General features: G+C 45.4%; 1 protein-coding gene across 7 annotated transcripts in view; it reads right to left on the reverse strand.

Moving 5' to 3' along the window:
• Positions 1 to 17977, reverse strand: part of ATP11C (ATPase phospholipid transporting 11C) — a 293155-nt gene that overhangs the window by 229527 nt on the left and 45651 nt on the right. For 6 of the 7 annotated variants that reach the window (XM_068251001.1, XM_068251006.1, XM_068251003.1 and 3 more), the window contains exon 1: positions 11091 to 11154. The exons of the other annotated variant lie outside the window; for it this stretch is intronic. In XM_068251001.1, the coding sequence (XP_068107102.1) occupies positions 11091 to 11141 (51 nt within the window). In that variant the 5' untranslated portion in view covers positions 11142 to 11154. Of the gene's footprint in view, positions 1 to 11090; positions 11155 to 17977 lie in introns of those variants that run through there. 7 annotated transcript variants of the gene reach the window in all.

Here is a 17977-nt window from a genome sequence, read left to right on the forward strand (position 1 = left end):
TTCCTTAACAGCTGGGGGGCCAAGTCTGCCCAGGCCTGCGCTATACAAATAAAAAAATATTATACATCCCTCAATTTTGTAATGACCAGGTTAAAGGGACACTGTAGGGGGGTCAGGGTAAAATGAGTTGAAGTTACCCGGGGCTTCTAATGGTCCCCCGCAGCCATCCTGTGCCCACGCAGCCACTCAACGATGCTCCGGCCCCGCCTCCGGTTCACTTCTGGAATTTCAGATTTTAAAGTCTGAAAACCACTGCGCCTGCTTTGCCGTGTCCTCGCTCCCCCTGATGGCACCAGGAACATACTGCGCAGGCCCAGTATGGTCTGTGCCTGCGCCGTGCGCTCCTGGTGACATTAGGTGAAGCGAGGACACGGCAACGCAGGCGCAGTCGTTTTCAGACTTTAAAATCTGAAATTCCAGAATTGAACCGGAGGCGGGGCCAGTGCATAGTTGAGTGGCTGCGCGGGCACAGGATGGCTGCGGGGAACCATTAGAAGCCCCGGGTAACTTCAACTCATTTTCCCCCGACCCCCCTATAGTACTCCTTTAAAACACCAACGTAAGTACTTTTATAAGTAGAGATGAAACGAGGACCACTGCCACAGCCCCAAATTCTGCTTACCTGCGACTGCTGCCTATCCGTGCCTCTTGTCCCCACTTCTGACGCTTTCCACTTGTTGCCACCCATGTATTGATCCCTGGTCACCATGAGACGGAAGCGAGACAGATTCCCTCTTGTGCCGGAAGATATGAATTACCACAGGTAATAAACCTATTACTGCACTCCAGCTAATGTATTTATCCTGTCAGCATTCTGAAATGCTGCACTCTGACAGCACAACTATTTTAGGAAATAAAGCGGCTTCAAAAAATGGTGATGCGGTACAATAAAATACCTCACGAAAAAAAAAATTACTACATGCTTCAATTCATTCTCCAGCAGCTGTATTAAGCTAATAAACCGTTCTGATTCTTATATCTAGTAAAAGGGTGTTGCCTCTGACCTCAAGTCAAATACTTGCGGCAGTTAGCGGTCTTTGTTCCAAGCAGCTAAATAGCGCTGCACCCTCCAGAAGCTTGGAAGGCTCACAGCTCGACACAGGAAAGTTAAAATATTCCACAGAAGCATCGCAGTAAGCCGAGATCTTTATAAGCTGCAGAATACAGAGTCAACAGTTTACAGACTTAGAGGCCTATTCCGGTTTACCTCATTTTCCATATTTTACAGCACTACCAACGAGCAGAAGGTTTACACCATTAATGGTTTCACTCTGGAAAATAAGTTGCCTGTTTGTGTATAGCTTTATTACACTCCATTAAGATGTCATCCCAACACCCAGAATACTCTGACTGGAGTACATGACAACTCACAACACGTGACGGAACGTGACCCTTTACACGAAAGGGCTTAAAGTGACCCTGCAATATAAACTAGACATATGACAAGTATATAAACAGACAGTCTTCAGTGGGGGAAAAAAATGCTATACCTAGAAGTACTACCGTCACTAAGACTGGCAGAAGGAAGGCTATCCTCTATGACCTTTCAAGCATCCGGTCTAGGTCATTTAGTGTGATGGGTGGCTTCACTGGACAAGAAGGGTCTTTAGCTCACCTTATTGTTAGGCCTTGTTCACACTACATGCGCTGCTGTGGGCATTTCAGCAATGTGCATAATGTGTAGAATGCAAGGACATCAGAAGTGCATAGACTGCAAAGTCTGACCTCCTCACTTGTGCACTGCACAGCAGGATGTTATTGTATCACATTGCTGAATGCATTTTTGTTCAAACAAAGCGATGTCAGTGTCAGTTTATGGAATTAGCGCACGCGCACGCACGCACGCACGCACGCACACACGCACACACACACACACACACACACACACACACACACACACACACACACACACACACACACACACACACACACACACACACACACACACACACACACACACACACACACACACACACACACACACACACACACACACACACACACACACACACACACACACACACACACACACACACACACACACACACACACACACACACACACACACACACACACACACACACACACACACACACACACACACACACACACACACACACACACACACACACACACACACACACACACACACACACACACACACACACACACACACACACACACACACACACACACACCTCAACATTCTGCAGGAGTCTATTTTATGAATGTGTCAATAGTGAAAGCAAACCTGAAGTGAGAGGGATATGGAAGCCAACGACTAGGTGTATAAGACGACCCCCCAACTTTTCCAGTTAAAATATAGAGTTTGGGATATACTCGCCGTATAAGACTACCCCTCTTCGAACGCACACCAAATAAAAACAACATGCTATACTGGTGCTATGTATGAATAGATACTGGTGCTGTACTGTATATGGTACCCAGTATATTACAGTATATAGGTGACTGACTGGTTGGATTGGTCAGCTTTCCTTCTACTAGTTTGTCAGAGCGGTATGGAAGAATAGATCACGCTGTGCCCATAAAACACACCTCTTTTACCTGTCTGGCACAGCCTTGTATCGTATTTACCGCCTTCGCTGCCTCTCAGATCTCGCACGTGTACAGCTGCGCCGCTTCACTACAGTCCTCAGCAGCGAGATCTGAGAGGCGGTAACAGGATAGAGCATAATCACCCATCATCAATGACACCCGGCGTATAAGACGACCCCTTACTTTTCATAAGATTTTCAAGGGTTAAAAAGTAGTCTTATTTGCCAGAATATACAGTAATTTTGTACAATTTAGTTTCCTGACTGCTGATGCTCTAATACTTTCAGGGCCCTTTTCCACCAGCCGTCTTTCGTTTGATTTTGGAAAAGGCTTGCAATTTTCCAAATGCAAGTACAACAAAGTTACAACTGAAATTGTGATAATGCATTCATACTGAATGCGGTTTCGATTTTCTAAAAAGGCAATCGCAGCCCTGCTGTATTTTCCCTGGGTTTTGATTCAGGTCAACATAGTAAAATTGCAAAATGTGTTCGCATTTCGTGATTTTTGGTGCTAAAGAGCCCTGAGTCAAACCCAAAACAAGCATGCAGATAATGTTTCTGACAAAAATCTGACTAGATTAGCCACATGCTTGTAGTTATAAGCTGATAAAAAAGGGCTTGACAATGCATGTCTTCTCTTCATTTACACAGCATCACAGAGAAGGGGTCAAAGTAAATATTGTACTTTGTATGCAGATTTTAAAGGAATTAAAAACTGTGCCAGATGAACCCATAGACTGCTGGTTAATTAAGCAGCTCCTAGTTGAATGATAAGCAGCTCCTGGGTTTGAATAGCTCATCTTCAAATTGTTAAAAATGTACATGCAAGGTGGACTCTTACGTCCATCTGTCCATCTCTAGTAAGGAGTATGAAAAATCTGTGGTAGTAAAAAAGTTCAACTGCAATCCACAGTAGTTCTTTCAACCCATAGGATTTGACTGGACAAGATACAAAAAAGGAGTGGTAGAACATCTATATACTACGGACACGTCTCCTGCTCAGGGTGTGTGTGGCGGCAGCCACTGTACTCACGAGTGGATGGAGTTGTGGAGTACACAGGTAACAAGTCCTGAGAAATCTAAATTATAATGAAAAAAACTTACATAAGTCGAAACTAACTAACTATTTCATTGACATAAGTCATACTAAAAGTATTTCTCTGCTTCAGGTAGGGTTGCAACGGTATGAAATTCCACGGTATGATAACCGTCAAAAAAAATACCACGGTATGACGGTATTGCGGTATACGGTATTATACAATTATAATAGAATTATTTGGACCCTGAGCACCCTTACACCCCACCCCCACCCCAGTGTGGGGTGCGCTACTCCTTCAGTATATATATATGATTAAGCCCCTGGGAGATTTGGGGCCCCAGGTAAAACTGAAAAAAGGCTTACCCTGCTCCTGCAGAAGTCCAGGTGGTGTTAGAGATAGGTGTAGCCAGTAATAGGTGGCCGCAGCATAGGTAGCCAGGGATAGGTGCCTGCAGCATAGGTAGCCAGGGATAGGTGTAGCCAGCAGTAGGTGGCTGCAGCATAGGTAGCCAGGGGTAGGTGGCTGCAGCATAGGTAGCCAGGGATAGGTGCCTGCAGCATAGGTGTAGCCAGGATAGGTACCTGCAGCATAGGTGTAGCCAGGATAGGTACCTGCAGCATAGGTAGCAAGGGATAGGTGTAGCCAGCAGTAGGTGGCTGCAGCATAGGTAGCCAGGGATAGGTGCCTGCAGCTTAGGTAGCTAGGAATAGGTGTAGCCAGGGATAGATGTAGCCAGGATAGGTGCCTGCAGCATAGGTAGCCAGGATAGGTTCCTGCAGCACAGGTAGCCAGGGATAGGTGTAGCCAGGATAGGTGCCTGCAGCATATGTAGTAGGTGCTCCTCTACATGGGTGGCCTAGTCTGTCACTTGAGCAGCGGCATCTGCAGGTGGTGTGGAGGCCTCTTGCTGGGGGTGTCTTCCGTGCCTGGTGGTGGTGGATGCGAGGAAGGCAGGCAATGTGAGGCGGCTTGGAAGAAGAGGGCACCCCTGCATGGGTGGCCGTGCGGTCCGGAAGCAGAGGCGGCTGGAGTGACGATCAGTGGCGGCTGCTCAGTGAGACCCAGAAGTGGGGGCCGCAGAGCTGTGGTGGTCCTGGGGCTTAGCGGGCGGGCGATCGGCACGGTCAGCCATGGGGAGCTCCGATCAGTAGGAAGCTAATCAGCAGGAAGTGACGTCGGCAGCGGCGTGTATGGAGCTGGGGCGGCCACGTGGTTAAGATTTCCGGAGTCCGACTGCAGCGAGCCCTGGGTCCCTGGACACTCCGCAAAGCGTTCCTGGATTCCTGGAGGCAGGGGGAATCTTTCCCACAGATGCGGTGAGGCCGTTGGGGGAGAATGGTTGGAGCTCTGTGTGCCGGGCAAATGTCTTACAGCGCCATCTTGGGTAAACCGGTATTTTCAAAAAGTGCATGGTATGGTTATCATGCATTTTGAAACCGTGGTATACCGTCATACCGGTATACCGCGGCAACCCTAGCTTCAGGCTAGGTGCACATATAGCAGAAACGCTAGCTTTGCGGAAAACACTGCGTTTTTGCCGCTAATAGAAGTCTAATGGCCACAGGAAAAAAACGCATATAAAAACAGCATATGCGTTTTCAAACCTGCATTTTACAAATGCAGGTTTTGTTGCATAATATTCATAAACGCACATAATGAAAGTCAATGGGAATGCAAGGTTATTTGTTTTTCATTCGTTTTTATGTGCATTTTTTTCCCCATAACAATTTTTTTTATGCTGTATTTCTGCTTCCTGTTGTCTTCCTAGTGATTTGCATAATTGGAAATATAAAAACGCATGAAAAACACATACAAAGTGCACATGCGTTTTTTTATATGCGAACTGCAAATGCATTAAACGCACCCAAACACACCAAAAACGCACACAACATTAACATAAAACATGACATAAAACTGTGCCTTTAACGTTATGTTATGTGTGCACCCAGCTTTAAAGATACTCACTTATTTAGAGGGAACGCTCTGGATCCTATAGAGCCTTCCCGTTCCTCTCTGAATCCTCTCGTTCCACCACTGTCCCCTGTCCAGGTTTAACACCTTTGGGACTCCTCATAATGCTTCAGAAGCACTCGTACCCCGAGTGATTCCAAAGAGGGGTGCATCCATGAGCCCATATTCATGAGTGCACAGCTGTATATCTTTGGAAGTACTCAGGGATGAGATTACTTCCAAAACCCTCCAATGACTCCCAAAGGCATACTCAGACATTCTAGTCTTATTACTTCACCAGGGGGACAACGATGGACCATAGAGGTGGAGAGGTGACCAGGAAGGCTCTGTAAGGCCTGGAACCCACTGAAATCAGCAAACGCGAAACGCTACCGCTAGCGTTTTGTCTGAGCGGTTTGCAAGCGGATTCATGCGCGTTTTCGGTCGCGTTTGTCAACATTGTATTTTTTTGCTCAGCGGTTGCGTAGCGTTTTGCGTTTTTATCCTGATTGGTCCTGTGAATTATATTTCATTTTGTTACAGTGTGCTGAACCGCAAAACGCTAGCAAAACCGCTCAGTTTAGGTTTTGCTGAGCGTTTCCGCTAGCGTTTCAATACTTTACATTGAAGCGCTAACGCTCCCAAAATGCTGCAGGTCCTGCGTTTGCGTTTCTGGGAAACGCAAACGCTCCTGTGGAAGTTGCCCCATCCATTAACATTAGCCCAGCGTTTTGGCGAAGTGCTAGCGTATCGCAGCGCTGCCAAAAGCGCTCCTGTGCGTTCCTGCCCTAAGATCCACAGCCTTCCCTCTTAGGAGAGTATAGTAAAACCTCGGTTGCCCAGCACCAACAGGGATCCTATAATACTGGATAAGGCCTGGTGCACACCAGAGGAGTTTTTCTGAGCGTTTTGAGTTTTTAAATCTGCTGCTAATGTTATCCTATGTGTCTGTGCACACTGGAGCAATGAGGTTTTGTAAAAAACCCCATAGCATTACATTGGGAAGAGCTTTTAGAGGTTTCAAAAGCTCTTCCCAATGTAATGCTATGGTTTTTTTTACAAAACCTCATTGCTCCAGTGTACACAGACACATAGGATAACATTAGCAGCAGATTTAAAAACTCAAAACGCTCAGAAAAACTCCTCTGGTGTGCACCAGGCCTAAGTGTGCCTTCTGGTTGCTTGAGAGACTCCATGTTAAAATAGGCCTAGCAGTACAGCAGTATAGCCCACTCTATATACATACCAAGAGCTCTGTATCAAATGTTAATATACAGTAAGTAAAAGTATATTAACCTTGGGGGAACCGTGGAACCCAGCAGAGTCCACAGACAGCCTAATGCCGGGAATACACAGTGCGTTTCCACGGCTCGATCGAGCCATTAGAAGGCTCAATTGATAATTTCCGACGTGTACGATCACCCGCCAGATCGATTCCGCGCTCGAAACCGAGAGCGGGACAATAGAAGAAGATAAGGAAAATGAGCAGGAGATAAGAGAATCGCCCGCGGGGACGAGCAGGAATCAATCAGGCGGCATAATCGAGCCGCGGAAACGTCCCGTGTATTCCCGGCATAAGAAGCTGACCCTCACCACCGTGAGTACTGCCAGCCATTTGTGTTGATTGATTGAGACTGCTGGTTAGTAGCAGTGTTCTCCCCAGAGCCTATTACCCGGGCGGAGCGCCCACCTGGGTCTCTGTTCCCGCCCGGCTGATTTGATTAGCCTTCGAGTCTAAAGCAGAGACACTTTCCTCTGCTCGTAGTTTTAATTCAGGCAGCGCTGAGTGCAGAGACACATCTCCGCCCTCCTCCTCAGCTTCTTCCTATCAGCAGCGAGGGGCGGGGGAAGCTCCTAGCACAGATGAGTCAGACCTCGGGAACTTTGCTGGAGCCGACCATAGAATAGAGTGTACGGCTCTATTGCTATTCCTTTTGGTGGTCACCCGATCTTTCCCAGCAGTGGACACAGAAGCTCTCCTCCTCCTCTATCTGTGCAGCAGATACAAAGCCCCTTCCCAGCTCCTTCCATTCACAGGAATGTCGGAATACTCAGATAAGTGTGGCTCATTAACATATCAAGACGCTGGTCATTCAGTGTGAAGGGAGAGCTGAGTGGTTTACAGGGCTGTAATATGAACCTAGTGCAGCATTCACTCTGTCCCCTGTGTCCCTGCACTTCATGCCAGACTGACATCTTTTGTGTCAGTGATTGTAAAATCACTGTGATATCCAGTTTTTAGTATGGGCAAATATGAATGGCAAAAAGTTCAGTTCAGCCTGTCTTATCTCAGCAGTTACAGTAGTTTAGGTGGAAAAAAAAGCCATAAGTCCATTAAGTTCAGCCAGAATACTTGTATGTCTGATATCGCTGTGCTTTGAACTAGCATGTTTTTTGCAAAGTCTCCTCTGGAATCCTCACCACTCTGTTGCCTGCCTGTGTGATCAGCTAACAAAAAAAAGTTCCCCTGGGGGGTACTCACCTCAGTAGGTGGGGGAAGCCTCAGGGTCCCAATGAGGCTTCCCCCTCCCCTGTAGCTACAGGCAGTCCAGCGCTGGATCCCCTGAAGTGTCCCGGAATCCTCCCTCGACAAGCATTGATTTACCTTTCCTACCTCCAGCGGAGGCGCTGTTGCGGCTCTCCGCACGAAGATAGGCAAAAATAGCCAATCTCTGTCAGGTCCGCTCTACTGCGCAGGAGACTTGCGCCTGCGCAGTAGAGCGGCCCGACAGCGATTGGCTATTTCCGCCTATCTCCGAGCGGAGAGCCGATACTGCGCCTGCGCTGGAGCCGGGAAGGTAAATATTCACATCCTCGCTGTTAGGGGAGTGTTATCGCCACTGCCGTGGGACAGAGGAGGATGGGGGAAGCCTCAATAGGATCCGGAGGCTTCCCTCACCCGAGGCGAGTACCCCCCAGGGGAGGTTTTTTTTCCAATACAGGTTTTCTTTAAGTCAGCACTCCGCTGCTCCTAGTGTATGTCCAGCAGCAGGAGTCACAATACATTGCATGCAGAGAGTGTTGAATGTCAGGTCATATATGTGATGATGGGGCTATGGCACTAAGGCCCCATTCACACTAAGATACTTTTCCAGGAATTTACAGAGCTTTGCTGAATGCCAGCGAACAGAGCAGCACTATGACAAAGTTTCCCTCAGGAAGCATTCACACTATAATTGTGATGTATGTAAAATCAAATGCACTGCATACAGCATTTTGGGATCGTTTGCAATGCGATTTTTGTTTCTTGAACAAGTTACCTTGCTCCCCCCACCAGCACCCAGCATTATGCCAACCTCTCCCCACCCAGCGTGATCCACTCCCACCCCACCCAGTGTGACCCTCCCTCTCCGTTCAGTGTTTCCTTACTTTCTCACCCAGCAGCACCCAGCGTGACCTTACTTCCCCACCCGGCTACTTTTTCATGCCACCCGGCTGGAAAATATTTCTGGGGAGAACACTGAGTAGTATATAAGTTTGTCTTTGTATATCTCGATTAAGGTTTCCTTTAAAAAGTGTAACTGTCGGGCATAAAATCAAAAATCCATTCTTTATTTTTATCTGGTAAACAAGTATGCTAACCAGGCAATCCAAAAGTTAAAATCGCTATTGCTTTTCTTGTTGATAATGATCATTCCCCAGCTTACCTTATTTGGTTGGTACACACAAAAAAGTTGCAGGGCATGCTGGGTTGTCCTTTTTTGCTTCTCCACTTCCCCTCAGATTTAACTAATGCAGACTGATTGGCTGAAGCATTTTTCCCTCCCACACCTCTGTTCCTCTCTGATTGGCCAATATTTCTCATGCTGAAAAAATGCACTTTCTATAGTAAAGGGCAGGCAAATCAGGCAAAGGAGAGTAAGGGAGGAAATTATATCAGGATTGACTTCAAAATAGCCACAGTTAAAGGGAAGGTTCAGGGAGGGTGGGTAAAAAATAAAAATCAATTTCCACTTACCTGGGGCTTCCTCCAGCCCGTGGCAGGCAGGAGGTGCCCTCGCCGCCGCTCCGCAGGCTCCCGGTGGTCTCCGGTGGCCGACCCGACCTGGCCAGGCCGGCTGCCAGGTCGGGCTCTTCTGCGCTCCAAGGCCCGGAACTTCTGCGTCCCACGCCGGCGCGCTGACGTCATCAGACGTCCTCCGGGCTCTACTGCGCAGGCACAGTAGTTCTGCGCCTGCACAGTAGAGCCTGGAGGACGTCCGATGACGTCAGCGCGCCGGCGTGGGACGCAGAAGTTCCGGGCCTTGGAGCGCAGAAGAGCCCGACCTGGCAGCCGGCCTGGCAGGGTCGGCCACCGGGAGCCTGCGGAGCGGCGGCGAGGGCACCTCCTGCCTGCCACGGGCTGGAGGAAGCTCCAGGTAAGTGGAAATTGATTTTTATTTTTTACCCACCATCCCTGAACCTTCCCTTTAAAATGGGACATGCTAAGTAGGATTTTCTTTTTTTACTGTAGAAAAATCACTAAATTCAAAACATGGACAGTGCAATACATATTTATGTAAGTAGAGCAAGTATTTATCTACTTATATATGTGGTATTTTTTTCCTGAGATAGTATGGCTGACAGCTCCTCTTTAAGAAAAATGCCCAACGTGTAATTGTTTTAGTAGTGTGAAGTCCAGCTTAGCTATTATGCAACCTTACATAAATACACAACTTTCATTTGGATTGTAATTCATTACAAAGTGTTTTCATTTGTAATTCATTACAAAGTGTTTTCACTGGTTTAACTGTAGTATTTTTTACACAAGTTCATATGGTGTAAACAAGTGTGACTATTTTTTAGCTCTAGGACAAATTACAAGTTGGATCGTGAAATAAAGTAAACTGTATGCATCATTAAAATTTGGGCATAAGGTTTATACAATTTTTATTTTCTTCTTTTAAAAACTCAGCGCACACCATTGTGCTTTTACCCAGCTAGCAGATTAACTTCACAGTAATACTCCTGTTACTGGGTCAATTTTGCATCATTGTTTGATTATATTCTTCTTTTATTATTTTTTGCCAATCATAGAAAACAAAAATCAGTGAGCATCACAAATATGTATATGCTGATCAAACAGGTTTATACAATTTAATCAAGATTCTACATTACTACTATAGACTACAATATACATTGTTGGGAATCCTCGGAAAATGTTGTGCACACAGAACACAGAGGGATTGTCTATATTACTAGAGGAAGACGCCCTTCATTTCCCCGGCAGATTACATTTAACTGCCACTCCCAATCTTGACATTCAGTTTAGAGTGGCTAACCATGTGAATTTAATGACATCAAACGGATTCCCTTGTATAAATAGAAAGGATGCAAATGTTACTTTCATATCATTGTATGCAGCTTGAAACCGGAGCAATTAAATACAGTAAATGGATGCACTACATCAGTGAACGCAGACACAAGATAGTTTACAGTAACCTGAAACAATCTGGGAAATCACATTAGACCTCTATATACCATGTGACACAAATTATTGAAATGTCAGACTATGCCAAGGCACAACGTAGCAGCTCCTTGCTAAAGCAAGAAATGATCTTACCCACAAAGACAAAAATGTAAACCAAGTTTCATCTCTAGTTAATGGATGCATTTCAGTCCGAACATCACCCACGACTCAAACTGGCAATACAGTAATTCAGAAAAACAGCCTTCCAAAATGCTGAGTGGACAAAGGTCACCCGTAGAATCTGTACAGAGGTAACCTAAAAACATTACCAGCAAAAAGCAGAACAAGAAGCAGACATCCAAAATCATCAGTACAGAATAAAATCTGAACACACAACTCTGGCAAAGATCAGCAGTTTCCGTTAATCATGAGCTCATTACCCACACACAATTTCTTTTAGGGTTATTTTATACTAGTGTGCTGCAGTAGCAAAGCGGAACAATCACACCGCATCTGAAAAGTCGCACCGTGCTGCATACCATTACCAACTAGGAAAAAAATATATAATAATCCTATATAATAAAATGCGCGCGCGTGCGTGCGTGTGTGTGTGTGTTCTGCGCAACTGCAGACATGGAGGGGGAGTGATGCGCAGCTTGCAGGGAAGGACGGGGCCAAGCGGCAGGCGGGCGTGCGTGGTGGACGAGTGCACGCGCAGCGAGGTCGGGCGGCGGGCGCATGCGAGGTGAAAGACCTAGAGCCTGTTTTGAAACAGGCTTAGATCAACTAGCAATTATAATAAAATGACCATCTCTACCAACGTATGTCTGGGAGTCACAGGGTAATTGCACTGCAGCTTGTGTTTTACTTCTGCGACGCCCAAAGCACTTCAGTGTGACATGTCTCAGACTTTAACCTCCCTGGCGGTACGCAGATGCAGTAGATTGCCGGCGGCACGACATACCCATCCGCAATCCCGCGAGAGTCGCAGCTTCCCAATTAGCTTCACTCACGATCGGACATGACGTCATCGACGTCATGCGCAGTCCCGATCCTCCCCATGGCGAAGCCTGGAGCTGATTGGAAGGCTGCGCAATCGCAAGATCCCTGGGGGGTATTATTGCGGTGGCGATCGGAGGCACTTGGGGGGGGCATAGTTAGCTGGCCAAGTGCTAGCTGAAGAATATAAAACAAATTTTATTTTAAAAAATCCTCCCGGGGCCATGCGATCCCCTGCGGCGGCTAGCCCGACACTGTCGGGCTTACCGCCAGGGAGGTTAATGGCCACTGCGACACACACCGGACCAGGGAAGAATACTGCGACATGATAGGGTAAGTGTAAAAGTGGTTAGTTAACACCACAGTGCCGATGGGCATGAGGGAATGATATAGGGGGCTGTAATCATCAATTTTTTTTACACGTGGGTTAGAGAGTGTACATGATGAGACCCTTAGCACGGTCTACTCAGCGGAGACTAAAATGTGTTAAAAACAGCTTAACCTCTCGAGCTACAGAGGTTTATACTCCCCTAGTGACTAGAATTGTTTTTTTTTACAATTCAGCACTTCACAACTTTAACGGTTTATTGCTCAGTCTTACAACTTAGCACCCAAATGAATTTTACCTCCTTTCCTTCTCACAAAAAGAGCCTTCTTTTGGTGGTATCTGATCATTGCTGCTTTTTTTTTTTTTTCTCTTTATATATCAATAAAAACAAAGGACCTAAATATTGTTAACAAAAAAAAAAATACAGATAATTTAATTGGCTTCCCCTTTAACTGGCCCTAGACTACCATACAAACACTACATGCCATATACATAGACATATGCCTATGGTAGGGATTAGATTGTGAGCCCCTCCGAGGGACAATTAAGTGACAAAATTATTCTCTGTGCAACGCTTAAAAGGACACCCGAGGAGAAAATAAACTAATGAAATAAATGATTGCATCTATCTTCCTTCTCCTAAAAATGACTTTTTCAGATACTCCACATTTGGATTTTTTGTTTAAATCTACTTTTTAAGTTGTACCTATAACTGTTTTATTGTTTTTGCTCAATGACACATTCATTGAAGTATGTCAAAGCGAAAATTTTAAAATATTGACCCTTTTTATCTCTTTCCTGCTCTCTGACGCCATTTTCTGCTTGGAAAGAGTTTTATAGTTGGAACTTCTTATCAGTGAGGGTCACACTGTAGTCATTTCCTGTCAGGACTGAGTCAGCCACTTATATACCTGATACTTAAAGAGTAACTGTTAGGCATGAAAACGAAATAAAATTCTTTATTTCTATCTGTTGAACATATAAAATGTTGAAAAGGCAATGCCTAATTTCAAAGTCAAACTTACTTTTTTATTGCAGCTATTAATTCTCATGTCCCCAGTTCTTCTAGTACGCAGTATTTAGCCGCAAAAGAGAAGTAGCAGTGCAGGCTGGGGCGGGGAGTTCTCCTTTACTTTCCTCCCCTTCTCCACAGACACAGCTAGTTCAGCCTGTGTCACTTTCCCGCCTACTCCTCTCATTGGCTGCTTCTCAGTCTGCCACCGTCCGCCCCCTTCCCGCACTCCAGCCGACAGGCATGTTCTCCGCCGCATTATGTGGGTACTTCCGCATACAAGGGGACCCCTCGGCCCTGCTAGCATTTCCACAGGGATTCCCTGAATTTAAAAATTCAAACCAATAAGCATCCTCGCTTGGCGCTGTCCCGCAGCATTGAAGAGCTTAGCGGGGAAGAATATATGCAGCGCACACAGACTCGCCTCAACATGGTTCCAGGCGATGGAGCTGCATTTATTCTTCCCCACTAAGTGCTGTAATGCTGCTGGACGAGCGGGGATGCTGCAGGGTTGAGAGTCAATGCAGGGGGAATCCCTATGGATATCGTAGCAGGGCTGGGGGGTTCCTATGGATGCAAATGCTATTGCTGTGGGGAGAAGGGGGGGGGAGTAAGGGAGGAAGTGACCTCAGCACTGACTTCAGTTGGAGGGACTAAAGATGGCCCCTGCCAGCAAACAGAATTTTCTCAATTTACCTTTTTCTATTTTATAAAATTCACTGAAATCAACACGTGGACAGTGCAATACATCTATTATGTAAATAGAGCCTGTATTTATCTACATATATATGTCTTTTTTTATCTGGCATAGTGTGGCTGATAGCTCCTCTTAAACTATTTCAGGCAGAGAAAGAAAAAAAAGAAACACAGCATAGATATTTGTGATATTTGGCACTGTACATACCCATGTCTAACTCATCATGGCACATGTCACCTCAGGTATCCTTTAAGAAGATGTCAGTGCCATATAAATAAAAAAGAGATTATAAGATTTTATATATATATATATATATATAGATAGATAGATAGATAGATAGATAGATAGATAGATAGATAGATAGATAGATAGATAGATAGATAGATAGATAGATAGAGTGAGAGAAAGAGAAAGAAATACAGCCCAATAGGAATACAGCTTTCAGCAGTGCATGGTGCTTTCTAAGGGCTCTTTCACATCACCAAACGCATGCATGAACCGATTTCGGGCACGCGTTATTGACCTGTGGTGTGAAGTTGGAAAGTTGCGGAGTGACGCTGATTAGCAGCTGTAGTTCTAATTCACCCAATGGGAAAACGCTGGATGTTACGAAGCTCCTACATGCGTTACTACGCAATGCTCTGGAACGCTTCGTCTAATGTGAAAGTTAACATGGAAGTCAAATAGACGTTGTTACCTTCCTAAACGCAGCCCAGGAGCGATCCGTCAAAACGCATGGATCAGCTCCTAGTGTGAAAGAGCCCCAAGGAAATTCAGATCTATATTTCAGATGCATGTGAAATTATGTACAACAGCATTATTTATGGCTGATCTGTCTATATTTATTAACAGGAAACCTACTGTTGGCCCAACAGCTATTAACAGTAACAAACATAAAATATCTTATTAAGATATAAAAAAACACTTCACCGTTAAAGGTTTCAGTACAGTGTAAATAGGAAATAACTATGCAGCCAGATCAAGCTATCACTCTGCACATCCGGAAAGGGAAAAAAAAAAAAAAAAATCACCCACTGAAGATATACACTGCATCAAATATCAACTCTTCTTCCTGTAAACCAAAAACTAAATTTATATATCTTTAAAATGATTCAGAGGTGAAAATAAACCGATGAGATAAACCATTGTATTTATTCTGCTATGCCTAAAAATTACTTTTTTTAAAAGACATCCCATGGTTTTATTTTATATTCACAAACTAGATTGAATATTTTGTTGTCTCTGCTCAGTGGCAGCCTATTTAGTGTCTCTAAATTAAAATATTTATTGAAAATCTCTCAGAAGTTGTATTATACCAGGAAAACTTTTATTGCTGTAATTCGCTTATCAGTGAGGTTTACTATATTCCTGACAAGACAGAAGCTGTCACTTCCATGCCTAAAAATTAACTCTTTCAAGGTCAAGGGATACTTAAAATAGTTGTATTACTAGTGCCGTTTCACAGCGCACACACACACACACACACACACACACACTTTTTCACAGCACCATCCCCCCGGCCAGCACCCCCTGTGGCCCCATACTGACAATTATGATTGGGAAGGAAGTGACAGTTCTTCCTCCCTTCTGTGCGCTCATAACACCGCCCCCTTAACCTGCCACTTTAGTTCCTTATCTGATTCATTGCACACAGCGTGCAGGGAGCTGCGCTGTGTGTGGGCTCATGTTAATTCATTTCGGAAGAATATCCGACCTCAATTATCACAAGTCCGCACACAGCGCAGCTCCCCTGCACGCTGTGTGCAGTGCAACACATACGGAACTAAAGTGGCAGGTGGAGGGGGTGGTGTTATGAACGCAGAGAGGAGAGGAAGAACGGTTAATTCCTAACCGATCATAATCAACGTTCTGCCTCAGTCGAGCAAAATGGAGGTTGCAGAGGGCACGAGGGGGGAAGTCTGGTGCTGTGTGCTAGTCGCAGCACCACTAATAAAGCAATATTAAAAGTTTAAGGGGAGAGGGGAAGAGGGTCAGGGGTACTTTAAGTCATCATAAAAAAGCAGTAATACTTATCTGTAGCTTCGAGGATGCACATGGCCAAGGCCACGCAGGTTGCAGTGCCTGGTGACCGGCTTAGTCGCCGAAATCGAAAATGAGCCGCGGAGGATTGTTGAGGACCGGCATGGGCACAGGGCTATTGTAGGGGCCTGGTAGGAGTCCTAGGTAAGTAAAACTGCTTTTTCTTTTACAACTTCAGGTTTCCTTTCAGGCAGCAAAAGTAAAACAGTCTGGTTATTAATATATTTTGCACTGAATATACACGTTTATCTTATAAAAGGCTGGCGACTGCGCTATGCGATTTGTAGGTCTGAAACGAGTATAATATTGGCTCAGGAGGAAAATCAAGGATTTTTGTAGGCCAATTTTAATTTCCTCATATTGGTACTAATAAATCTCTAGACAGTTATACCAGTATTGGGGGGTGTCAGGCAAAGCAACTCACCCACTTGCCCATAATTCTGTATTATTTTGAACCTCCCCTTATTATCCTGCCCCCCCCCCCCCCCAGCAGTGCAGTAAAAGAGCATTTGCTGCACGTCTACACCATCAGTCACATTACCTGCGTTGTGCACCCAGTCTGCAGTCTGTGCAGATCAACCTTATATTTCCCATGTGATAACACTTCTTAGGGAGAACAGCAAACCCTGGTGTGGATTGCGTTCCTCAACAAAGCATCTGTCTCATAAGAGAAAACAAAAAAAACAAAAAACAAAAAAAAAATCACACAAAATCCTAGAGCGGACGGATTATGGCCATGAAACAATGGAATTTAGGACATGTAAACACATCAATCACATTACCAGACTTTCTCTTTTAAGGTGGCCATACACTTACAGATTTGCAGCAGATTAAACCATCAGATAGATTTGTGTAAGATGCCTGTCAAGTCAAATCTGACAGGAATCTAATGTGTGCCACACACTAGGAAACAGAATGAAAATCAAAATGAAATCTACTGGAAATCGATCTAAATGCATTATTGTACCATTAGATCCAATGCAACTCTATGGGCCATCGATCTGCTGGGTCAACCCAGATTTTCCATCCTGTCAGATAGGTTAAATCGATCGAAATCGGACGCAAATCGATCTGGGAATTTGAAAGAATAGTTTTCTGATCGATCAATCGATTCTATAGTATCAATCGATTGATCGATGGCTGAAATCGACCAGTGTATGGGCCCCTTTAGTCCCCTATACTTTCCTAGAGGTTCTTGTTCACTCAGAGCTGCTTGGGTATTCTGTTGTCCAGACTCTCTCTGTGATTGCCACATGCCTCTTTTTTAACCTCCCTAGCGTTCTGGACAAGCTGAGCTCGTCCAGAGACGCCGGAGGTCAAACGCTCAGGCCCTGCTGGGCCGATTTGAATATTTTTTTCAAACACGCAGCTAGCACTTTGCTAGCTGCGTGTTTGCTGCGATCGCGGCTGCTCGCCGCCAATCCGCCGCTACCCAACGCAAAAGAGGCCCCCCCCGCGCACAGCCTGGCCAACCAATGACAGGGAGCGCTGAGGGGTGGATTGGGACTCCCTATGATGTCACAACGTTGATGACATCATTCCGCTCGTCGCCATGGCAACGGGGGAAGCCCTAAAGGAAATCCCGTTCAGAACGGGATTTCCTTATGGGCAAGTGCGCCGGCAGCGATCGGAGGGGTGGGTGGGAAAGCGCAGGGAGGGGGGCAGCATGTGGCTAGCGATAGGCTAGCTACATGAGAAAAAAAAATTGGGCCAAAAAAAAAAAAAAAACACCCACGGCCGTTTTCAGAATGCCCAGCAGGTTTTAACCTTGTGGCTTGAGCACAGCAGGCCCACAAGAAATGAACACAGGAGAAGGCATCTGCCTTTGATAGATTATCATTATTATTTATATAGCACCAAAATCTTCCTCAGCGCTGTACACAGTATATTGTCTTGTCACTAACTGTCCCTCAGAGGAGCTCACAAACTAACCTCTACCATAGTCATATGTCCATATGTATATC

Source organism: Hyperolius riggenbachi, chromosome 8, assembly GCF_040937935.1.
Source record: "Hyperolius riggenbachi isolate aHypRig1 chromosome 8, aHypRig1.pri, whole genome shotgun sequence".
NCBI lineage: Eukaryota > Metazoa > Chordata > Amphibia > Anura > Hyperoliidae > Hyperolius > Hyperolius riggenbachi.